The 25,716-nt window shown below is 37.3% G+C and overlaps 2 protein-coding genes across 3 annotated transcripts in view; one reads left to right on the top strand and one right to left on the bottom strand.

Moving 5' to 3' along the window:
• MGAT4A (alpha-1,3-mannosyl-glycoprotein 4-beta-N-acetylglucosaminyltransferase A) overlaps window positions 1-20,689 on the top strand; it is an 84,600-nt gene extending 63,911 nt beyond the window's left edge. For both annotated transcript variants that reach the window (XM_074908530.1, XM_074908540.1), the window contains exons 13-16: window positions 11,454-11,532; window positions 13,767-13,833; window positions 14,886-14,998; window positions 15,171-20,689. In XM_074908530.1, coding sequence (XP_074764631.1) covers window positions 11,454-11,532; window positions 13,767-13,833; window positions 14,886-14,998; window positions 15,171-15,197 — 286 coding nt within the window. In that variant the 3' untranslated portion in view covers window positions 15,198-20,689. The remainder of the gene's footprint in view (window positions 1-11,453; window positions 11,533-13,766; window positions 13,834-14,885; window positions 14,999-15,170) is intronic.
• Window positions 20,690-20,813: 124 nt separating this feature from the next.
• Window positions 20,814-25,714, bottom strand: UNC50 (unc-50 inner nuclear membrane RNA binding protein). The gene is made up of 6 exons (XM_074908562.1): window positions 25,618-25,714; window positions 24,846-25,129; window positions 23,826-23,946; window positions 21,854-21,993; window positions 21,676-21,777; window positions 20,814-21,122 (listed from the first exon to the last, which is right to left on the bottom strand). The coding sequence occupies exons 2-6, from the start codon at window positions 25,123-25,125 to the stop codon at window positions 20,986-20,988; spliced, it is 780 nt and encodes a 259-aa protein (XP_074764663.1). The 5' UTR covers window positions 25,126-25,129; window positions 25,618-25,714; the 3' UTR covers window positions 20,814-20,985.
• Between the last annotated feature and the right edge of the window lie 2 nt (window positions 25,715-25,716).

Here is a 25,716-nt window from a genome sequence, read left to right as displayed (position 1 = left end):
GCCAACATAGTAGTCCAAGACTTATAGAATAAATTGTTTATTTAGTGTCTGTTTAAGTGTTGCTATGCTAGTGGATTCCTTTTCTCCTTTCTTCACATACCTTACGTGTTTGTTTGAGGCCAATACCTATAGTCTGGTAGAGCAAAATTTCTTGGGATCAATTTGACTAGATGCTTTTCTTGTGAATCAGCCCTTTTTGCAGTCCTGAACTGAATCCAATTAGTCAACTTCTGCGACTTGGTACATAATCAAAGGCTGTCTTCACCTTGGCTTAATGCAACAGTGAGGATCAATAGTTTCCTTGTTACTGTGTTATTCCAAACTAGTCTGACCTATGAAACTCAGGTTTGTCGTTTGAGATGTCAATTTACTCTTTCAGTTGATTGCTATCCTTTAAAAGGCTTTCCTGATTAGCTTTCCAAGATGCATATATTGAGGAATATGACTGCCTTACCTCCTTGAATTAAAGGCAGAATCTTTTTTATCCTGTGCCAATAGTTTAAAAAACACATATTTTTAAACTCAGATGTACGAATTAATTGATTTCTTTTTATAAATGTTTTGTTTTCAAAATTATGAAGTAAACGTTGTCCAATTTGTCTGTTTTGGGGCTTTTAAAAAAGAATTATATGCATTTACATTATGAATAGGGTAACTGTAATCAGCAAGTGTTGATCTTGGGTGGATTAGGATGAATCAAATGCACAATGGCAGTTTTGGAAAGCATTGCTAGCAAGTGTCACAGGTCAGCACTGTTATTTAAAAAAATGGCATGCATAGGTCTGAAGAATATATATTTTTGATATGTATTACCTTAATGGTGAGGGAACTACAGGAATGAATAAGTACTAATTATCTGTGCAAAAGGTGGGAAGATAGTCTTCATTATTGTGCCCTGGAAAATTGTAGCTAGGCCTAAAGTAGTTATGTCCACCTGTTGTGTTAACAGTCCCAGCAGTAGAGGATTTCTTTCTGTTGCTATTATTTCTATTTATTGAAGAAATGCATTTTAATTTTAGAAGAAAGGGAACATTGTGTATTCTGTTGCTTCTTCTAAGGAAGGTGCTACCATTCAGATTTAACTTAACATTGTTTGAGCTATCATTGTAAACTATTTCAAAGTTTATTATGATTTTAGCTTCTGTTGCTACAGTGTCCTCAAAAATGCAGTATTGTGCGTTTCTAAAGTCAGTAGCTCATGAGAGCCTCAGGTGTTGTAATTTTAAATTGTCAGGGACTTATTTTTGTTTGTCTACTTAACTTCAGCAGTAGCAGATTTTGGTAGGTAAAGGCCAAGTGGAGCAATGATGTTTCCTGATATTTCAAGGATGCTTGCTGAGGCGGTCAAAACCAAAACTGACTTGAGAGTTGAAACACAGAAAAGGAAAAATGAACTGAGCCTTAGGAAGACTTACCTGGTGGGGAGATATATCTGATTGTTGGGAATTAAGAGTAGAAAATACGCTTTTGTAATCTATCTTGTGTTTGTTGAAGGGATGCAACAGGTTTTTCCTTGTTTTCCTTTTTTTAAGGAATAGAAAAGCTCTTTGAATTTTCAGAAAATTTTGTCTGCCAAGTCAGTTTGAGGTGTAGCTGCTTAATAACTCCCATAATAAATTCTTGATAAACAAGTTCTTTTAATGGAAATACTGACCACAACTCTGAATGAATGAATGGCAGGTCTGTTACACTGTGACAGAGCACTAAGCTGTTCCTCTAGTTTATTTTTCCATGCCAAGTGTTTTGCTGAACTGAATTTAAATTTTCTACTCAGTATAGTTATTTTATAAGTATAATTAGTTTTCACTAAATCTTTAAATATTTCATTTTTGACATCTGAGGATATTGTCAGGGATAACACTGGCAAGGATCTCAGTAGTTTAAAGTCAGAGCTGAGCTCACTTTGAGCAGAAAGTAAAAGTTGCCGCTGTTCTGTGCAAGACCTGGATGGCAGATACCTGCTGAATATTGAACAGTCAGATAGATGGTGCTTGTTCTAAACCACACCTGGGGAACCAGGGATGTGTAAATTGAAATTGTCTAATGCTCATTTTAGTAACACCTCTTGTACGGAACCTTTTTTTTTTTTCCCCCCAAGCAAAAGATCTCTAGTCACAACACTGAAGTCCCTCAATAGTAAGCTAGGATCGCATTCTTGGCAATAAAAAGATACATAACTCAGTAGCCTATCATTGAGAATGAAAGTAGATCCTCTTGAAAGTTGACTTTCCTCTTAAAAAAAAAATTGCACAGCAGTGTTGAAGATGTGGTTTGGTTTTGGTTTGTTGTTTTTTTGTTTGGTTGGGGTTTTTTTAAGTAAATGGATGGAGTGTTTTCTAAATGCTCAAAACAGCCTACATTGTAAAGATAAGAAATAGTGAACTTCTGTTCCCTTAGGTTGTTATGTAATTATTGAAATCCACGTAGCTATTTTGGTATATGCACACTGCTGTTCCAAGCACATTTAATTATTAAAACTGACATATTTGAGTGTTTCTTTATGAAGCATACATTATTACTACTTTGATGCTAGTACTGAATGTAAATTCATTTTTCTCACTATAACAGATCCAAGATACTTCTTTTCTTTACTAGCTACTTGTTTTCTTCAGAGATGTCAGTGAGCAATGTTGTACCCAAGCAGCTCATTGTTAAGAGGATTTGACATTGAACATTGCTTTGTTTGAGGGCTTTTTGTATGTAGTAAGCTCTGCAATATTGGTGGGTGAGAAGTGAATCTTGAACAGAGGTAATAAACTTTGAATGTGATCCTGATTAAAAAAACCCCACAGACCAGAAAGACGTTCCGCTGCAGCACTTAAGTGATGCTGGTGTCCATCATCATCACAACCATCTCTTCTATTGACTGCCTAAGTTTCAGAGTCTTTCTTATAGATGTGATTGACACAAATCAGATATTTTTTTCAAAGAACATGTGCACTAATTACATTGAGGAAGCCCTTGGAAGCACATAACCTATGACTGTTTTAATTAGATTATGTTTACACTTGTCAGCTTTTCTGCAATAGGAATTTAGAATGGATATTTATAAAGAGGGCTTCAGGTTTGTTTCAGTATAAATTGCTTTCAAGTTCTGATCTTTATTTAAAAACAAAAAGCCACAGGAAGAGACAAAGCTGTATTTTGTACTGTGGAAAGTAAAAAAACCCCAAAACCCACACCAACCTCACCAGTGTGTATATATATCTAAATATGCTTCATATTTTTAAAATATGAGGCTTATCCTTTCTTGTATGTTACTCCTTGGAAGTGTTATTTTGAATATTTTTTAAAGGATTTTATTTTTTTTTTCCTTCCCCCTCAGCACTGTTTTTAACTCTGTAGTTGCCCCATAGTTGTGGTGTTCTTTTAGCAAGTTATTGAGTAGTCATCCTGATGTGACCTTGATTATTAATAAAGTGATTTTCTGAGGTAGAACTTGCTGACTGGAATTTCAGCTTTAAACTGAAATCTTAATACTTTGACAAACCAGCTTGTAGATTACATTTACTACTTTGTTTTCTGATATTGACATAGATACTGGATGTGCAGGATTTGAGAGTAATCATCTAATTTTCCATATTGTTGACCCTGGAATCCCAGGGAACATGTGATGTTAACCTCACATGTATTTCCTGTCGCATCTTGTCACAACAGAATTCCCAGTTATGCAAGAAATATGTTTTGACTATTTAAGCTAGAAAACCAGTGTATTGAGTGTGAAGAGTATCTTCTTGAGCTCATGATAACTAAACATATACGTTACTTTGTCTGCTTTGAAATTACACTGACAGTGCTGAAAAATACCTGCATAAAAAAGTGACAGTTGCTTACCTGTTATTACTGCCACTTCATTGTAAAGGAAAATAAATGCAGCTTTTAACACAGGTTCTCTAGCAGTGAATAGTTACAAGGAATTTAACTGCTTTTAAAGTACAACAAAGTTACAAAAAAAAAAAAAAGTACCATAGGGTGGGTGTCCTTCTATTCTCTGAAATAACAAGTGATAGGACAAGAGGAAATGGTCTCAAGTTTCATCAGGGGAGGTTTAGCTTGAATATTAGGAAAAATTTCTTCACCATAAGGGTTGTCAAGCTTTGGAACAGGCCGCTCAGGGAAGTGGTTGACTCACCATTCCTGGAGGTATCCAAAAGACATGCAGACATGGTGCTTAGGGACATGGTTTAGTGGTGGACTCGGCAGTGCTAGGTTAATGCTTGGACTTGACCTAAATGATTCTGTAATTCTATAGCAGTTGGTCATGTATGTATCTAAAATGTAGTTAATTATCCATCCTATAGAATGCAAGTCCTCTTGTGGGTAGAGACATACAAGATCAAATGCATTACAAAGGGAAAAAAGACTTTCTAACAGCTTTCCAAAACTGGCAGTGAAGTGGAACTTTCTCATTTGCTTTCACAGTAAGAACCACTTAAAATGTAGGGAACTGCAAAATTCTTTGGGCTTTAGATAAGTACAGCAGTAGCTTGACTGATATATTAGCTGTTCTTTGTTCATAATCATTGTTCAGTGTAGAAACTATCCTTCAGCGTGGTGCAATACATTCAACCTTTCTTGGGCAATTTTAGCTGAAGAACCACATAGGTGCGTGTACACACACACACAGAGTGTATGATTTAGAAATAACCTCTGTTCTGATTCTAAAGACACAGATTAATAAAGTTTAACATAATTTTCATTTTATTAAGCTTTACTGGTGGTGTCAGGTGATAGGAAATATTTGAAAGTCTCTTAATTTATTATCTTAAATGTTTTGGTGTTTTTCAGTTTATTTCAGGTGGAATAATATTTTTAGTGTATATGAGAAAGACAATTTGATACTTCAATTTCTGTGTTTACATAAGCTTCGTACTAATGAGTAGAACATCCTCAAATGGATGCATTGACAGTGGGGATTTGGCAGGCAGGCTCCCAGCCACTGATGCTGTTTGCTCTGGGCATGGATCTCTGCCCATAACAATGAGGCAAGAACTTCATATGAAAAGGGGAAAAAACCCAAAGTATGGATCAGAGACAGAAGAAAAGAGCTGCCTGAGCCAAGGACATGCTGCTTCCTCCTTAATGGCACTAATATTCAAGATTTGTGTATTTGGCAGTGTTCCTGGGTTTACAGTTCTTAGTCAGAAATCTTAGAGACCTAATGCTGTTGCCTAAGTGTTAGATGTCTAATGCCACTTGATATATCCTGAAACACTTCACCTGACTTCCAGGAGGGCTTGAGTCTGAGATGTCGTATTTGCATTTGCCAGCCTGTGACAAAGTCTCAGATGGTGGCAAAGGCCTACATTTTAAAAAAACTGAATGGCATTGTTATCTGTGCTTCTGGAGAACTAAGATGGGGAGAAAAAGATGTTTATGTGCACACACACATATATACATATGCACATATTAAAAAACCCCAAAACAACCCCCAAAGCTTTTCTGCATTTCACTGGATTAAAAATTAAGCAGAAGTAACCTTATTAAAGAACATAGGGGCCTTTTAACTAATATAAGGACCTTTTAACTAATACTGATGTTTTGGAAAAATGAGTAAATTCCTCAGCAGAGATTTCAGGACAGAGAACCCCTCCCTTAATAAATAACCAAGCCACCTACAGAAACAAAACCCCCAAACTAACAAGAAAACCCCAAACCACCTCCAAAACAAAAAAATAGTTGAAAAAAAAACCTAGTTGAAATTAATGTAATGCCAAGCTCTTTTGTATTACAGTTGATGTGTAAATACTCCAGAGAGCACAGTGCAGGTTTAGAAAGCTGATCTCCCAGTCCTCACTGGGAAACAGAAGGTAAGAGTAGTCCTGGGAATGAGATTTTTCTCACCCAGCTAATTGCCTTCTACACATATTGCACAGCTAAAGAAAGTTAGGAAATGGTATAGGTAATCTTATAAAAAAATTTAGATTGACTTTTAAAGTGGTGTGGGAAAACAAATTTCTTAGCTGTGTGTTGGTTAAAAAAAAGACTCTGACCACTCTCCCAAATCCCCCCATCACCTCTTCAGGCAAGCTACTTTGTGTTCCTTCGACAAATGTGAGAAAGCTCTCTCCTTTTGGTGTGCTGGTTTGGCACTTCTGCAATAATGGAGAATTCATCCCTTGCAGCTCTCAAACATGCAGTCCAATCTGTATGCAGACAGTTAGACTAGCCAGTTTTGACAGGCTTTTTGCATAGAACTTAATGGAGTGGTTTTGGTGAGGTTTTGTGGGTTTTGATTTTGTTGTTGTGTTTTTGTTTTGTTTTGTTTTTTCTTTTTCCAAATTGGGAACTGTAACAACAAGATGAAAAAGCTCCCATTAGATTGCTTACCTATTGTGAGTACTTGGTGGGTGTCTATATAGTCTTGAGCAATTAAGCTTTTTTTTGGAGTACAAGCATTTTTTGCAAGAGTGGGTAAGAGGTGTAAAGGATCGAGAAGAAATTTGAGCTTGAGGGAGGGGAAAGAAATTGTTCATCTTCTGTTTGTATTTTGCACGAGGAAATAGTGCATGGTTAATACTGGCTTCCACCAACAGTAAAATAACATTATCTAATGAGTATTCTGGGAAAATGACAGAGAGGAGGTAGATTAGATTTCTTTTACCACATTTGCATCCAGTGATCAAAAATACTGGATAGAATTGGTGAATAATAACTTTTGCAGTGGATGACAGCATCTGTAGAGAGCCAAAAATTTGCTGACTGAATGTTGTTTTTATAGAAATTCATGTTGTGCAGAATTAAAAACTGTTATGCTGCATGTTGCTATGGATAATGTGCTCAAACATGGAAGGAAACATTTCCTCTCTGCCTTCCTACCTCTTTTCCTTTTCTGAAATGGGATATACTAAAATATATCAGATTGCTAAAAAGAGACATAAGAAGGATGTGTAGAGAAAAGGATTTGATTCCTGATGTTTACAGAGCACAAAAGCCCATGTTCATAAATAGATTCTTGGAATATTTGTGTTAGCATTGAGAGGTTTGGGTTTTTTTTTTTTCCTTCAAAACAAACCCCAAATATATTGACAATGGATGTGAATGATGCTTTTTAAAGAATGTTTGTATATTATTTCCTTTTATAAAGCTGCCGTAATTTACTGATAAGGTTATTGTGTTCTGTTCTAGTTTGCAGTTGCTCAACAGAAAATGCATAGAATCATACTTTTTTATATATATATATATAAAATAATTGGCATTTCTATTTATTTAAATAAAAGATAAAAGACAGTAAGAGATATTTTTTAAGGCCTAAAAGGCAACAAATTAGGTAACAGAATAACAGATTTCTGGTCCTGAATATGGTTTGATGCGAGGAAAGGAGATACATTCTCTCATAAGCAAAATAGGAAGAGGGTTAAGTATTTGGGATTTTTTTTTTCTTTAAAGTACAGGTGATGGAAAAGTTTAGCTGTTTAGATAGAACATTAAAGCTAACAGCACAGATTAGCAATATTTATATTAATTTATACACATACTTTGGGAGGTGAGAATCTTGCCAGGTGCTCACTACTGGAGGAGTTAGGAATCTGAGTGTAAGCTTTTAAAGTACCATAACAGTTAACTGCACTGGCAAATTAATGATATCTTTCATCAGTGTATTAATGATAATCATGCTTCTGCCCTCCCCTCCCTTTGTGTGTTAGGATGTGTATGAATATTTGCTTCAGTTTACTGTTGGGTTTTTTTTCCCTTCCATTTGCTTGATTTTATAGGTGTATCTAGCTCCATGGCAAGAAATCAAATCCTTGGTTTAAGTAAATAATGAAGTCACTAAGTATGAAAACTGAAGTTTTCTTTGCAGCTTTGACTTTGCTCTACTTTGTTTGGTGGTTGTTTGTTTGGGTTTTTTTTAAAACCTTTAATGCTCTTGAAATTTTGTGTAATTTTTTTATTCCACATGAGGTGTTAATGTTTAGCATCCTCTATTACTTTCATACTACATTGAGGTCACGAATGTATGTTCATACATTTAATAACTTATGGCAGAGAGGAGCTTGTCTCTTCTTGAATATCTACAGTACCTAGTTATTATCTTTGATATGTGACTCTTTAAAAAGACACTGCTAGAGAAAAAGGTTCTTTAAGATTCAGATACATTAGTATTTCCTTTAACAGTTGTAAGTTAGAATTACTTTTCTCTGATGTCTTCCAACAAGAATGTCCAAATGTGTCCATGTTTGTAGTTTGTAATAAAACAAGCTGTGAAGTAATATTTCATAAGGTAATGATAGTATTTTTTTTTACCCTTAGATGAATTTGTGTTTGTTTAGGACTACTATATTTAGAGGTCTGCAGCTTTCAGAACTTTAGTTTGAAAGAGTGGTTCAGAAGGTGTTGTATTTAAGCAATAGGTAGACAAGAATATCTTAGTGATTCCGTCCTAAGAAAAATTACACTTACTTAGGAAGAAAAAAGCATGTTTTTACTGTTTGCAAGGACTGTCATGTGTAAATCCGAGGACATATGTCAGAATAATTTAGCAAACAGAAGCACAGCTACTTCATTCAGTATCTTTATTGAGGAATACCTGTCATAGTCTGAAATCCTTGAAAGCTTGTGATTTATCAGTATGTCAGAAGAGCAAGTTTTACAAAAGAATAGCTAATGACACTTATTTTAGTACCTGTAGAATATATGTTTGTGTTTCAATTACATTTTATTTAAAATTAAGTTTTCTCATTTGTAAATTTTATTTTCAAACAAAAGATTCATTGTAGATGTAGATTGACTGTGTATGTGTATTCATACTTTTGTTTTTTAATCTGTGTAATTTTTTATGTCTAAGTAGGTGTTATCTCTCAACTGTTCAAGCAAGGCTCAGATTTAAAAATACCCCTTTCTTTCAAAATGTAATTTTAAATAAGAGGTAATACATGCATGTGTTACATGTTTATGTGCATGATGGGTAAACAGTTATAGAAAACATACTAAAAAAGCAGGTTTGATTTTTGTGGAAATCTGGAGATCAGATTTTATTAATTACTTCTGTAAATTGTTTTGGCATTGTGCCAACTTTTGAGTGCATTGTCCTGATGGAGTGATGACTGCTGAGGGGAGGAAACCTCATTTCAGTTTCAAAACTTGATAGCATGATAGGAAAAATTGTTGGCTATGGTTGTATGGTTGCAGGGTTGTTTTTAAAAACAAACCAACCCCAAATAAAAATATAAATAACAAAAACCTCTACCCCCCAAAAATCCTCCCACAAACAAATAAAAAAATAACTCACCACCACCACTTCATCCCTGCATGCCTACCCCCAAAACCCCACCCAAACATCCCAAACCTATTACTGTTCATTGAGAGCACAGTGATCACAAATCACAGGGAGTTTCTTTGTGGCTTTTTAGGTGTGTCTTCTCGGAAATAATATTTGTGAACTAGAAAGCACTAAGGAAAAGCCCTGTGTCTGGTTTGATTGGAACATTTCATGGCAGCACCTTAAATGTGTTTGATCACTTGCATTTTAAAATAAGTATTAGAATTTTTGGTGGTTTCAAGAGAAAGATTCCCGGTAACGATTAGGATATCTGACTGGCTAAAGAATGGCAGGTTAGGTCTGCTAGGTCAGAAGACAGCAGAGTATACTTTGTCTTCAGGTCAGAGAACTCTTTGTCAAGAGTTTTGTTTTGCTTATTAGTGAAACTTACAGTAAAGGCATCTTCCCAGAAAGGAGAATTAAGTCTCTGGGGCTTTTTGGATGTCACTAATATTTAGAAAAAGTCCTAAGATTTTTCTTGGAAGAACTGTGGATGTTTTAGATAGCTTGTATGCTTTAGAATTGACTAATCTTTACATTAAACTACAGTGGGGAAATTATTTTTCTTGAAGCACATGCAGTGCTGAAGCTTACTGAACCCAGTTTTGTTTTTGCAGTTCAATCTGTGCAGTTCTGCTGAAACCAGTGCAATAGCAATCAATGCAGCATTCTTGTATCAGTGTGTGGTTTTACTCTTTTTCTGAGACTTGATAAAAGAAATGTTATATATGTGTATGTGGTGGGGTTTTTTAATGACTTCTATCATTTTGGCCTCACAGACATTTCTAAGTCAGGCTCATAGGGCTCTGTTTTCTTCTACTTGTCTTGTAGCTATGGAGTATGGATTAATGGCAAGTACTTATCTGGCTTCAGACATATTGGATAAAGACAAACTGGAATTTACATCTCCAATTATGTCTTAATAAATTGCAAATTGAGCTAAAGTTTGTAATTTTAATCAAGTGATCATTTCTGAACTAATTTTGTCCCTGGCTGGTGATGTATTTAATGTTGAAGATGGTGCTTGCGATTAATTTTTTGAAGTTCCAATTGAAGAAAGGTTTGAAATGTGTTGATAGATTTTTACATATTCATTTAAACATATTAAAAGTGAAATAGGCTTGTTAAAAGTGGCATCTGAGTAGGTGTAATATCTAGGTAGTTTTTGACAGTAATCTGAATAAACTCTGGTCCACTAGAAAAAATGGCAAGTAATCAACAATTTTTCAAGCAGTGATACCACCTAGTGGTAAAAAAATATTGTTACTTGTTTACATAATATGTATTCAAAAGAATATGAAGTTTGTTTTATATATAAAGGAGACTTAAACTGTGTCTTTTGTAACATTATCTACACATGCATAATACTGCAAAAGCTAAGAATGGGCAGCTAGAATTTGAACAATTGTATTTTACTGCTTGATGCGTATAGGAATGGTTTTGATACAGTTTTAAACACACCGTCACATTTTAAAAAAAGAAAATTGATTAAATGCACAGCTGAATGGGAGTAATGGACTTTGTACAAGTATTAAAAAAATTTGTCCTTTTCTGTGTGTATACACATCAGAAATATGCTTTTTGTTTAAAAAAAAAAAATCCATCTTTGGAGTAAAAGTTTGATTTTGGGTAGCATTAAAGGTGTGGATATGAGTTGGAAATTTCTGGCATAGTCATTAATGAGACTTTGCAATGAACCAGAGTGCAGAGCTGGTCTTGGGGAAAACTGGCCTGGCAAAATGTTGGCTTGGATAGGTTCCCAGAACTGGTTCAGAATGGATCTGCTGAGTTCATCCTCTGGGTACAAGGAGGCATGTGATGGGGAGCAATGGGAGAGGCCAAGGGAAGCAGGACTCCTGCTTCCGGAGGTGATACCAGCACATGCCAGGCAATAATGACTACAGCGTTTGTCACTTTGTATAATGTAACCTGTCAAGATCAGGTTATGGAAACTACCTTTCTAAGTAAATTATTGCCCAACTACTCTTTAAAAAATGCAAAACTTCAGCTCTTTCAATTATGGTAGTATGTGAAACTGTTGTTAATTTCTTATTGCCAGCTGATGTAGGTCCAGCATAAAAATTATGTTTATCATTGTAACATCTGTAATGTGACTATTAACATGTGAGATAGTAACTTTGTTAATTCTGACTGTATGTAGACTGTTTTATTTTTCCCTTTTCATTTATAGGTACTTGTTTCACAGTGGCAATCCAGAGCATCCAGGAGACATACTTCTAAACACAACTGTGGAAGTTTTGCCTTTTCAGGTATGAATTTATTGTTTTGTATCTTCTCCATTATAGGATAAAAGCAAAACCTCCTAATTTTATTGACTTTTTTAACAGGGTGAGACATGAATACCTTTTTTTAACTGTAGGATCTTGATGCTCTGATGCTCTCATACTTTTTATTTTTTAAAATTGGATCTATTCACAGAAAACTATTGTAACTTCAGATGTTCATTCAGAGTGCTGTCTGCTACAAGTGCTGTTGGTAATTTGGAGGTGAACAAGTTGAGTTTCTTCCAATTCACTGCTACAGTTTAAAACAAAAATAAACAATTTTCTTTTTCCTGTGTTCTTTTGGAAAATGGGAAAGCTAAGTCAATCTGCTTTTTGACTTAGTTAAAAAGTCTTGGTTCAGGAATTAACATATATCCAAACCTTACTAGATACTGAAATATCTGGACTCTTAAACCAAATGTGTTTGTGTCTTCCGATTACTGGTTGTTGGGCTTTTTTTTTTTTTTTTTTTTTTTTTCCTAAATCAGTCTGAGTTTTCTCAGGAGGGCACTACACTATCTAAAGTATATTCTTGCTTGAAGCCAGATGGTATGGGTTCATTTTCTTCAACTAGGTATTATAGCTAACCATTTATATCACAAAACTCTGAGAAATTAAGATACTACTTCAGACAAGTTTATTATTAAAATAGCAAAGAATTTGTCTTCTCCCATACCTACACCAGGTGTATCTTGAAATCTGTGCCTAAATTACCATATGCTGAATCTTTTTTTTTTTTTTTTTTTTTTAAAAAAAAAGGGTAAATAATCATGGAGGAGTTCACTTCCCTGTTCTTGCAGTCTGCCTTCCTGGGAGCGAGCAAAAATAGGAAATCCTGACCACCCCCAACCCTGAAAAGAAGTTTGTCAGTTTGATTCTAATTATACAACACGATATGTGGGATATTATAAGATTTATGGGGTTTGTTTCTCAAGACCTTTGGAAATATATTCAACCACAAAAACAGCAGCAGCCCTCACTTCATCTGGGCCCAAGATACCACAAGAATGCACAAGAGAATGAGAAAAAATGTGCGTCAAGCATGTCACTCTTTTGGCTATACTCGACTGTGAAATCCCCCTCAAACTGGAGCACCCCTTAAGGAAGTAATGCTACTGAGCTGTGGCTATTGACGCAATTTGTGGGAAGGTAAACAGGAAATTCTGCATCTGGCCTGTTCCTAAGCCATTGGTGTCAGCAGAAAATGTCACCAATATGAGGACAGCAGCTGCAGAATGATAGGTACTCTCCCGAGGGAACTATTTCACCATCGTGGACTTCAGTAGAGCTAGAAGCTCATTCAGATATTTCAACTCTGATCGTCCCTAAGCCAAATTAAAAAAACCCCAAAAAACAACCCTTAGAAAATGGGGAGCCCCCAGACTGGATTTTTCTGGGACTCAAGCAACACACTGAAAAAAAACCCCAACCCCCAAAACCAAAGCAAACCAACCAGACACCTCCCCACTCCCTCCCTCCAACCCCCCCCCAATCCACTTTTTTAGCAGCCTCCCTTAAAAGTAGGAATTAAAAAAAAAAATAAATTAAAAAGCTGATAGATTTAGTCTCCTGTTTTGTCAAGCATTTTTAATTGATTCCTAGGAAATTCTTACAGTCAGTCTTTTAATATTGGATCTTATAATTCTGGTTGTAATTTTCCATCTGTCTTTGAAGCTCTGGTCTTACAATTAAATTTTTTTGTGCTTATTAAAGAAGCTTATTGATACCCATCCCTTTTTAGCGGGCAGAGAGCTTCCCTCACTGGTCTGATGGCTTTTCATCTCATCCAAATTCTTACATCAAAAACTAGGCTGTAAGTTTCATTTGTCCTGAGAGAAATCTCTGGTTCAACCATAGGGAAAGACAAGATCCTGCCTTTTCTTTTCTTCTACTGTGTATGCCAGTATCTGCTATGTATTCTGTTCACGTGGCAGTTACCATGCAAGTTACGTTGGGCACTTAAAGTACTTCTTTTTTCCACTTTGAAGCCAAACACCGTTCAGTTCTAGAATACTGCTGCTTTTTCTTTTTCTTTTTTTTTTTTTTTTTCTTTTTTTGTGTTGGCTTGTCTAAGGCTATAAATAACTGTTCTAGGCTGGTTCACAGTTATTTAGAAAAGATGGATGCTGAATATGTAACAACAGGGCACATATATTTGTCTTTCACTGGCAAAGCCATATGTCAAAATAAATGATCTCATTTATGCTTTGTTGTTCTAGAATGAAGAACTGGTATTAAGCAAAGAAACCAAAGACAAACGCTTAGAGGATGGTTACTTCAGGATAGGTATGTCACAGTGGAAAGAAATGTGTATTGCTACTATTGCAACAGTTAAGACACATTCATTAAAAACAAAACAAACTTAAAATGGAGTTTTGATGATTTGTTTTTGGGTACGTGACCTTGTAGGCTTTACTTAATATTGTTTCCAATATCTCTTTTCTGAGACTGACGTACTAAACAAAGATCTAGCGTGACTCTTAGTTGTAGTGCAGCCACATCCAACTTCTCTGCCAGGATCGATCACCTAGAGTATTGTAGAGGCATTTCCAGGTTGTACAAGATCACTTTTTCTGTCCTGTGACTGCACAAGTGCCTCTGTGTGAGCTGTTGTTCTTCCCCTGGATTTGAAGCTGCTCTACAGACAATCAGCTGTCTCGTCATGGGATGAGATTGTCATCTCCATAGCCAAGAGGCTCCTGGGGACAGTGCCAGGGTACCTCTTGTCAAGGAAGAGAAATTCTACTCATGGATTGTATTTAGCTTGCTGGACAGAGGTTGGGCATTCCTCTTATAACAGAAGCAAGGTTTTCTTTGTTTTAATGAATTGTAGTTGCTGTGTATATGTTTTAAGTGTAAAGTCTAACTGAGCTTTTCAACTGGATTCTTATTCATCCTAATATAATTGAAGATCCTTTAAATAGGAATACATTATGTATGAATGATACTCCTTGTCCTTAATCCTCCTTGAAACAGGTAAGCTGAGGGCTCCATGTTTAGTTCCATGATAGTAAATGAAAATCTGTGCCAAAATCTTCCCAGAGTTTGAGGTGCTTATACCCTTACACAGTTCCAAAGTTTTTATTCTTATGTGTAATCCTGCTCAGATCAGCATGCTCTGATGATAATGCCTCATCTTGTTTGCTGCTGCAGAACTGATATCAAAAATCACTGATTGTCTTTTGTTTCAGGAATGATACCAGACAGTTCTACAACCACCAGCAATAGGTTTCACCTGTGAATTGTGATACTACAGATACATTTTTATGGACACAGATTTTGTACCTCAGTTTGTTGAACAGGAGCTAATTGAGGATATACTTTTGCTTCTTTTGCAGGGAAATTTGAAAATGGTGTAGCTGAAGGAAGAGTTGACCCCAGCCTAAACCCTATTTCATCATTCCGGCTTTCAGTAATACAGAATTCAGCAGTTTGGGCAATTCTGAATGAGGTGAGAGGTAGTAGAACCTTTCAAAAATAAAACTGGCAAATGTGAGATTTCTTCATTCTGTCAGTGTTTCGAAGCTCAAAATTTTGGCTAACGCTGAAAACAGTTACCTGTTATTACTGAGAAATGTGATAACCGAAAACATGACTTCTTTTTTTCTGATTCTCTATTTCAGATTCATATTAAAAAGATTACAAACTGATCATGGAAATCTGCTTTCGAGGAAAAAGAAGGAATCCTTGAAAATTTTTCCTGTAAAAACTTGACATCCTTAGCAAGTCACAAATTGAAAATACTGAGCATGCACCTTATTCCAAATTTCTTTCATTTTCACTTGAACTCTACCTCTTGTGAAATCTACTGTAGATGGGAAGATTGTATTTATCCCTTCTTATCTGATCCATCCAGAAACTGATGCTCCACACTGATAACATTCGTCTGAGGCCTAAGTTGTCCTCCACTTTAATGTGACTACCGTCTTATGGTTACAGAACCCTGCTAAGCTTAACCTGTACTGTTTTGATAGTATAGTAATATAGAGAAGTTGTACATATTGTTACATTCCTTGAAGGAGAAAAAAGTATAATTATTGTTAAATATGTTTTGTGAAGGGGGTACTTTCGGAGTTCCATTTATTTTCTATAACAAGAACCCTCTTTTATAGACTGTCAGGGATATATATTAAAAATGTTAGGGATATTTAATTTATTAAAATAATTTGAAAAGTACATATTTTTATGCAGTAAAATTTTAAATTGATATAGTTTTTTTTATGAATTCTCTAGTTTAAGTTATCTTTCTACATTTTTCTTTGGAGATGCAAACATAAATTAATACCATATTTCAAATATACTGCCATGTTTAAAAGAACCTAGATTAAGTTTCTAAATTATGTAGTTTTGTACACAGAATCTGAATGATGTTCAGAGGCATTAACAGAGTTCTGAAGAGCATTATTCTTTGGGGCTATGAAATTCCACTATGTACAGTTTGTAGCCACATAAAAAGCATGCTGAAATGTCTTGTTTCATGTTATGTACTAAATCTGCAGTGATTTTCAATTGAATCCATTGCATTTTAGAAGAGTTTTTTCAATTCCAAACAATTCTTTCTAAAAATCTTTGTAGACATTTCGTAGCCTGAACAAATTCATTTTCTGTATTGAAAATAATCGTTCTCCAGCTTTGCTTTGGAGTAACAGAGGTTACCTTTTATCAAAAGAATTAATAGTAGTTAGATATATTTGATCTACAGAGCTCTCCTTTTAAAAAGTTCTGTTATTGCAGTGTTTAGATACATTACAGTGAGTAGTTACGGTTTATTTTATTTTCTTCCATTGTTCAAGAACAAGGTTTCAGTTTGACTCCTTTATTGATCAGTGTAGTAACTTGCACTAATGTTTAATAGGAACTGAATTTGGCCTCAAGTTAGTACCCTGCCTTTTCATTTCAAGAGAAACGACAGTGATCTTAAATGAGTTGGAAATCCAGTCAGGAACAGAAAGTGATTTGGATTAAATCCAAAGCGGAAACGCTGCCACTCCTCTTAAGAGTCCTTCTGCTGAGGTGCTTATGTGTAAGGACACAGGCACGGGAAGGTTTAAGCTACCCGGTCAGAAATGGTCAGGAAAAAGAGAGACAGAAATTCCTTTCTTTACTAGGAATGAAGTGCCTGATTGACACTGGAGGGAGGCATTTACCCTGGCTTGGGGATTTGCAGCTGTGCTGTGAACCAGCCTCCTGGAACTCAAAAGCTGGCCTAGTTGTCCCTGTAGGGAAAAAAGCCTCCATTATCCCCAACATCTTTGTGGTCAGGGCACAGATGCACAAAACCTGTTGTGGGGTCCCTGATCTGGAGTGGGGATTTTGAGTTCCTATCTCCAGCATGAAAGTTCGATTAAAAGCTTTGGTCTCTTTTTCATGACATATTTATAAGGAGCAGGAGCCTAAACTTGACTCTCCAGCACTGCAAGCCACCACAACTGGAATATAGAGTCAACCTGTCTTCTGCCTTGTTGGAAAATTGTGTTGAAGCTTTGACAGTTCGGCAGTATTCAAGAGCTTAACTACTTCTACAGACCACAGTCATTTTGTTTTAGCTGTGTTGTCTGGGGACACAGGGAAGACAAGATTTGTACACAGAGATACAAGACCATCTGTTTAGACCGACTATTATAAGCTGAAGAAAAGTAGAAAGCTACCAGTGGGCCTTGTTTACTTTTTTTCTGGTTGCATCAGGTGGTGTAAATAAAATGTTACTTGGGAAGCTCATCTTGCCCATAGAGACTGTGGGCATGAGATAAGAACAGGCCTCATAGATTGAGTTTATTCTTGGATTTAGAAATGAGGGTGAGCAGGCTCAGAATCCTGTGTGAATCTAGCCTCTTGTGGTGCCACAGCCCCGTTTGTTGTATGTATAATGCTGTGCCATCAAATTACTGCCATGCAGTGGCTTCTTATCACACTTTAGCTAGCAAAGGAAAGTATTTAGGTTTTCTTCTCAGCTGTGCCTGTGAATGAATGATGTAAGTAATTTATAGCTATTTATTACAATTTAGATTGCAGAAATGTTAGATACTGCAGTTTCTTAATATAAGTAGTTTCACTGACAGTGACTTTCATCTTTTTTCCATGAGTTCAAAAGTTTACTGGTACCATTTATTTAAGAAAGCTGTGTGCTTATTCTTGAAACATCACTGTTCCTGATGTTTCACAGTAGTTAAGATGAATTATTACTAATATATTTAGATATATAGAACCCTTACCACATTGATTGCAGCACTCTGGTTAACAGTATATTTTAGTTTTCAGAAATGTTGAGATGAAATTTATCAAAGACAACAAACCAACTAGCGCTTGGTGAAGTAAGTGGGGTTTTCTTCCTAAAGATTGTTGCATTTTTATTATATTATACTAGCAGGAGTTGGAAATACTCTGGGCTGCTTTAACCCTTTAAATATTCCTGAGCTTATATGCTCTCTAAATAAATGTGCCACATTAATACAAATCAACATTTTGTAGATTCAGGTAAATTCAGACCTGGTCCAGGTCTGAATTTGTACAGTTCTGCAAATATGCTTGGAAATTTTGCTGAGAAATAGAAAAAGCAAGGAAAATATTTTCTATCTAATTATTTTTGCAGACAGCTATTTTGGGCTTTCTACCTTTCAAATTCCAGTCCCAAAGTCAGGGTAAACTGGGGCAAGTCTCCTTCCTGGACTTACAGTGAAATAATGCTTCGGCTGTTTGGTCAACAGTTATTAGCTTGGGCATGGTTTACAACTGGCCGGGTGTCTCTTACATGTCTCAGTCATAATTTACAGTATTACCACAAGAGTTCCTCAGCATCTTAAACCTAATACCTGATTTTGTCAAGTTTTTTCCCTACTCATATTTATTTTCAAGTTATTTTTGTTGTGGCCTTAAAAATCCTCTCTAGGCCACCGAATCTTATAGTAACCAAATAAAGTGTTTTAAAATAAACTGCATTATCCTATGATCCTGTTAGCTCCTTCTGAAGCTGTTAAAGCTTCAGAAAAGAGAAATTCTGTGAAACCAAAGGCATTAGCAGAAACCTTCATTATTGGGGCAAATTATTCTTAACTTCTTATACTGGTTGCCAAACAGGCCGGCTGATATATGAGCACTGGCTTTTCTGAGCTGATCAGGATTACTCTGGAACAAGAAAATGTGACTGTCAGTATAATCTTGCTTTGCTCATTCAGGGGGTAGTCCTACTGAAAACTTTGTAAATAATGTGAACAGGATGTGATCCGAAATTAGCACTTTTAATTTTTTTTATTCAAGAGTGCTTCTAAAGCACTGAGTAGGCTTTGCGCTTTTGCAGACATCTCAAACATGTATTTGCATTGACAGAAAATATTCCTACAGATGCATTTGTTTTTTCTTAACTGAAAGATGGCTTAGAAAATTTAAAACATATGATTTGTGGACCAATAGAAGACTGGACTCTTCTGTCATATCACTGCTTATCTAGCTGTTTCAAAAGCAGTTTTTAAATACCTTGAGTCAGTTTAAAGCAAAGCAATTTATACTTTGCCCATGTTATACATGATTCCTTTAATAAGCTGGTGTGATTAGTCTTTGACAAAATTGAACAACTGCATAAAATTTTTTCTTTTTGCTTTCCTGAAGTATATTATAATTTCGGTAATCTCTGCTTTTTGTTGGAAATACAGGCTCCAGATGAAGTATTGTAGTAATTTGTAGTTTGCTTCCAACTTGGAAAATACTATTTTAGTCTTGTGGGGAGAAAAAAAGAAATTTAAATCTCTTAAAACCTTGCTCCCATGAAATTAATTAACCCTAGGTTCTATATTTGTTATTACTAGGAAGGATGTATTCTGAAAAAGCTGAAGCAAGTAACTGCAGTAGAAAGGGAAAAAAACCCCTTGTTTTTAAATCATCTTTACAATCACCAGCATAATGCTGAAAGGCTATTAAACAACTGGTGTTTCTAGGCTAGTATTGATTGCTGACGTAAAAAACACTCCATGCAGACCTAATGAATTCATCTTTGCGAATCACTTTTCTGACCTTAGTGGTCTCTTAAGGGTTTTGCTGATTTCTGCTGTAAACAGTGAGCTGCTAGAACTTGAAGTAGCTTAATTTTGAGAACGATGAAGCCTTCTTTCAAGGGGACAAACTTTGATATCTCTAAAGGGAGGGCCTGTGTACCTTGAGTAATTCATTGATTTCAACGGTATTGCACTACAGGGCACTAAATATCAAGTATTTTTACTGTTGAACCGAAGTGGGTGACCACTGGTGCTAGGGTTCTCGTTAGTGAAAAGGAGTACAGATAGGCTGCAGCTGCCTGCAGGACGGGAGCTCGTGCCATTAGCTAGGGTAGGAGCAGGTCCTGACTGGAATCCTTGGCCTTCTGTGGATCAGTGGTTCAGTGCTTTCCTCAAGGGGAACGTTGCTCAGCATCTGCTGAGGGGGGGAACATGATTCTCCTCAAGCCTTAACAGTGGCTGAAACACACAGTACTGTAAGATGCACTGCCAGCATATTTGGTATTTTAAGATAAATATAGTTTTTCCTTAAAGATCAAATTCTAGTATTGAAATATTAAGTCTTACTGTAACCAGTTTACTGTTGCATTGTTTTGGAAACTAAATCCTAGTGCTCATGTTTCATACTGAACGCTGCTCTGGAAAGCTGTCATCTTCATTTTTCAGAAGGTAGTGTTTGTGATGGTCAGTTTATACTCCTGCCTTGTGGACTTCACAGCTGCAGGTATTGCCACGAGCCCACCCTTGTAGCCAAACTAAACTTGTACATCCCTTTCATGTTCACTGGCCTGCCACTCTTAATGGTGGATGTAATAATGCCCACGGGACTTCTAGAGATCGGGTTTAAAAACTTGCTGCTATATTGGGAAACCTGATATGGGTCATGTTAATTGTGCCTTTCATCACCGTTTCTTCTGTGTGCCAGAGTTGTCCATGTATATTTCTGAAGTAATCATTAATCTGTTCTCAAGTTCTTTCATAAGAGGAAAGGACAGTTCTGTAGCTAGAGAGCGTTGTTGCTTTACCACCGCAACACAATTAAGATCCATACTCTCACACAGTCATAAGGTGAGGTATTCCAATATTATTCTTAAATAAAACTGCTTTTCTGTGTCACTTAAACCCCTCCTAATGTAGAGCTTATGCCAGTATGTGCAAAATATCTGCAGTAAGAGTTATGCTAAATAGACTTGTTGCAGTTAAATTGAAGCTATGGAGATGTACAAGTAACTTGTTTTTAGGAATGTACTGCAAAAGTATTTGAACAAAATTGCTAACATGTTTACTGTTGTAAATATTTTAATAAAAAAATGACACTTCAAACTTTTTTACACAATTATCTACAATAAAGAGAAATTTACAACCATTTACAAAATGTTTCTTAACTTTTTCTTTACTGTCAGAACAGCTAAGGTAAAACCAAAATAAACATTAGATACATGAAGTCCTGGGTTTATTTCACTCTGTATTTATAAAAGGAACAAAGCATCTTCGTGAAGTTCCATCCACATGCTAATGAGATCAAATAGAGCATGATGAGAAGTGCGAATGGATACAAAAGAATGGCTGTGTTCTTCAAAAAGGGCAGTGCTGAAACAGAAGCAACAATGAAGCCAGTATAAAGTAGTGCTTTTTTGAAAAAGGTGCTTCAGGTAGAATGGCCTTGAGGGAAGATAGCAGGAAATCAAGACTGCTCTGCCAGGTGCTTTAGAAGGGCAGTTTGTCATCTCTGCCCTGTTAGTCCTACCCTTATCACAAATGAAAGAGTACTTGAGTTAATTGCTATAGGTAATGACCTGCAAACCTGTTTTACCTAAAACTATAGTCTTAAACTCACCACAGAATTTTTTTATCCAATCAAACATTTTGAAGTAGATTTATAGAGGAACAAGAAAAACAAGCTGTAGTGCTACAGGTCTAATACAAAAGGGGAAGTTGGTAAAGAACAAATTTTTTGGTTAAGATGTCCACCCAGCTGAAAACAGGGGAGTGGTAGATCTCTATCAAATTCCTTTACCATAAAGAATTACTTCAACACCCAGCTGAGCCTACGCTTTACAAATTAAGAGACCAAGATCAAATTAATAGGCTAAAATCATGCTCTTGCTTTTAGTCAAATAGACAAGAAGCTGCTGTTACTCACCACTGTATCCTAGGAATGTCACATAGATGTAATAGCCAATTGCAATCAGCCATAATGTATTCCCAACAAAATACCCAATCACAGAATCGGATATGATGACATCTGAAAGAGACAACTGTCCTCAGCTGGTTTGGTAGAGCATGATTTTGAAGCAGAGAGCACAAAATATTCTACTTACAGTTGATGAAAAACAGCTGGATAAAATGCAAAATGACTAGAAGCGGATAGAAAGCATTCAGATGAACATCAAAGGCATATCCCCACTCCACATCATAGTCTCTGTTCTGCTGCTTCACCAAGTATTTATTAGAAATGAACCTATCCGAAAAGATATTTGCAAATGTTGTTAATGTGAATCTATAAAGCTGACCAACAAAACATTGGTTTGAGATAGCTACACATGATCCTAACTCTCTACCCCAACAAAGTATCTGGGAGAAAAATATGCAGACCAGGCTCCCATTAAAACATTTTTGTTCAAACTATAATTGCATTCTTTGCATTACCCTGCCGGTAATACAGAAACGTAGCCTTTAAAAAAAGATTTATCAACGCAATCCAAGTTCTCAGGCAGTGTGCCGCTTTTGTTTGTACACGCAGAGATGGCTTCAGAAGAGCGCTTGCACACGATCACCACACCTCGCGCAGAGAGGGTTTGTTCTGGCTCCACAGCAACAGCGCACTGCCAGCATGGAGAGAGGGCAGGCGAGCACCCTGCAGATGAGCCCGTTCCTTGTTACTAAGAAGCAGCGCTCACAGTGTGCGCTGCCTGGTGTTCCAGCCTGCAGAACAAGCCTTGAGACTTTGTTTTCTTCAGCTGAAATTCTGCTGATGTCAGAAAATTTATCCCATTTGTAAGAGGAACAAGAAGCCAATATATGCTCAGAAATAAGAGATCAGAGCTTCTCACGGTAGCTTCCTCCAACATACTCTTTGTGCCAAGGGCAGGATCAGAAAAAGGCAGAGCCTGGGTGCAAGGTGAAGGGAGGCAAGAAGGGGTTTAGACTCATCAGGAACAGGGGGAGCTTTTGAAAAAATAATAAAAGGTGAGCCTGCACTGGAAGAAGGAATTTGAACCAAACTGGAGCCAGGTGACTGATATTTAGGTCTGCAAGAAGCTGACTAAAGGACAGAGGAAAACCAACAGATGCTGAAGTCCTTCTGGTTCAGGAGACTGCATCCTGAGTCACAAATTGCTGGAGGGTGGGGGGAAACATTACTATATGCTCTTCCCCAAGCAACTTATGGGTTGCTGCCCCAGACAGAAGACTAGGTCACATGGACCCTTCATCTATCAGCAACAGTTCTTGTATGTGCCTCATCCTGAATTCTGCGATTACAAGCAGGAGTTCTGAGGTCACTGTTTGAAAGTAACCTCTCCCTCTTCCCTATTCAGCACCAGGTTAAGATGTAAGCTCCATCACTAAGAACTCTTAAATGCCCTTGCCTCTAAGTTTTTGGTAAAATAAAAATTCTTGCTTTGGTGCCCTCCTCTTGCCACAGCATAGAAACAGCAACTTCCCATTGTTTCATGGTTCCCTTGCTGGTGCAGGACACATCTGTAATGTGCTGAGGCCTGGGTGATGAACTGATTCACTAATTGCCTCTCCCGTTCTGCAGGTGTCTGAACATTACAGGATAAGACTGGCAGTGACTACCACCAAAGCAACAAAGCCAACATGTGTGAAATACAACAGGCGTTACTTGTAGTAGAAATAACTAAAATCTTCAGCAAGAAGCACAAGCAATTGTATATTGCCCTACATAAAACATAAGTAATGTAAGCCTGCGGATGATTAAGTTGTTCAACCAAAATAAGGAATGAGGAATTTTTTTTTTTTTTGATCACAGTGTTTAATTAACATTATTGCTCAAGATTAGCCAGCTCAAGAAGAAAGCAAACAAGCTGAAATGTCCATCATAACCCAGACTTTCTGAACATTCATCTTTTACAGAAATAGTAAATAAAGAGATGTGTTCTCTTTTTAAAGCAGCATTTTGCGACAATTACCACAACAGCACAAAAACTATAGTCAATACATACTTTATAAATTTTGCCCCAAACAGAGAACCAAGTGTCTTGCAAACAGCAGGGGACTATCTGTGCCCAAATAGCAATACTGAACTCAGTTTCAGACATCACTACTTACCACATTAGAGTTGCAATCAGGAGGCCAACGCCTACGCAGTCTATGAATACAACCCAAAGTAGCAGCTTTATTGTTTCAAAAAACCCCATGTCCAGCACAAATCCAAATCCTACAGTAGACACTGAAAGGAGAAAAAGATTATATTAAAGTTAGCTGTGGAAAAGAAAGCATGAGATCTTAAACTAATGGGGTTTTTGAGTACAGTGTTAAAAACATCATCAGTTTCCTCATTATTTTTCTCCCTGAGATTTTCAGTCCAACAGCTTTTTTTTTTTTTCACCAAATACTAGGTATAGTGTGATTTATTCATAATTGTTCCCCAATCTGTGAAAGGGGTTATCTCATCTGTACTTGGCTTTAACAATGTAACAGCAAATTGTATTGCTCCACCCAAAGTATTTTTTATAAATTCACACAGCTCTGCAATAGAACATTTTTTGTTTTATCAAAGCTCCTTGTTAACCCAAACTGTGTGTGTGGCGATACCTTCATTTCAGAGTTAACGGTTTTGATATTACTAACAGCAACATGCTACATAACAGAAGACTAGGATAATGCTTCTTACTGTGTTTTCAATTCAATCTAAAAATTACAGGAGACACACGGTTTATAGCTCAATTCTGCAATACCTAGAATCTCACTAGGGTCTTTATTGTAAAAACAGTATTTTGTCTGTAACTTTCAGATAAACCAAACCTTCAGTACTTTTTAACTAAAGCAATGCTATGTGGCATGGGTTTTTATTACTGTCTGTAAAGTTCCAGGGAACTACATAGTTTGAAACGCGATAGAAAATGAGTTGCAACAGAACAATTAATTCAGGACTCCATAGTATTACTTACACCTCCTGTTTTCTAATTCCCACTTTAAGTTCCAAAAGGTTAGGCTATTTTCTTGTATGCTACTTTGATTAAAAGATCACCCACATGGACTGGTCCTTTTTGTGTGTGTGTGTAGAAGGGCCATAAATGTTCATCCCTAAACTTCCCCTCCCTTTTGCACTTATTTCCCAGCACTCACCACAGAGCCAGATACTGAGAAGCACTAAAAAGGCAGGATCATCTCTTGCCCATTGGTCCTTTGTCTGTTTTCTGTAGTGAAAGTTCCTATAAACCCTCTGCGGTGAAGTAAACAGGTAAAGCATCTGCCAAAGTGCAAACTCAAAGTCCATCTGCCGGAAGTGGAAGAGTCTCCGCAGGTACTTGTAGCGTTTAGCCCCAGCTGTGTGCCTCGCCGCATCTCTGGGGCTCAGCGCACCGTTGCCCTGGCTCCGAGAATTAACTGAAGTGGTTGGCAGCATATTGCTAGAGAAGAAATTTCCAAAGATGCGTTCGGTTTCGCGTATAACAAAGACTAAAAAACAAAATCACGCGACGGGGCCGCACCTGCGGGGCTGAAGCTACAAAACCCACGAACAAGTAGGAACTGTGACGTTTAAGAGCCGAGTCCGCCGCGGCCCGGCAGTCACTTCGCTGAGCACTAGGGAGGCAGCAGGGGGGAAACTAGACGCAGGCGCCTCCCCTTCCCCTGCTGCCCGCCCGGCGCCCCCACCCCTCAGCGCTGCCCGGGCAGCGGGCTCGCTGCCGGCGCGGCGCCTCCCTCCCACCGCAAAAGCGATTCGAGCTGTTAACGGCTTCACGGGAGGTGAAAGGCCGGAGGACAGAGCCAGCCCGGCCCCGCTCGAAGCGACCCTCACGGCCGCCCCTCCTCCCGCCCCACAAACGGCCACCGCCCTCCCAGCGGGGACCCAACGGCCGAGCTCACCCCTCAGGTGAGCGGGGCGAGGCCTCACCTGCTGCCCCGGCCCGTGGCGCGGCCACTGCTACTGCCACCGCTGCCTGAAGGCTTCCGGCAACGTCCGCCGCGCAAGCGCCCCCTTCCCTTCCGTCCC

The sequence above is a fragment of the Athene noctua genome, chromosome 1 (genome assembly GCF_965140245.1).
Source record: "Athene noctua chromosome 1, bAthNoc1.hap1.1, whole genome shotgun sequence".
NCBI classification, from domain to species: Eukaryota; Metazoa; Chordata; class Aves; order Strigiformes; family Strigidae; genus Athene; species Athene noctua.
The sequence above is the reverse complement of the archived record's forward strand: the minus strand, read 5'-3'. Positions and strand labels throughout refer to the sequence as shown.

Excerpts from the sequence above, each read along its gene's own strand:
- UNC50 (XM_074908562.1), bottom strand. The coding sequence starts at position 25,125 with ATGCTGCCAACCACTTCAGTTAATTCTCGGAGCCAGGGCAACGGTGCG. Across the intron at positions 23,947-24,845 it reads TCTCAGTATCTGGCTCTGTG|TGTCTACTGTAGGATTTGGA; the intron begins GTGAGTGCTGGG and ends TTCTCCTTTCAG. Across the intron at positions 21,778-21,853 it reads CCAGCTGTTTTTCATCAACT|ATGTCATCATATCCGATTCT; the intron begins GTAAGTAGAATA and ends TGTCTCTTTCAG.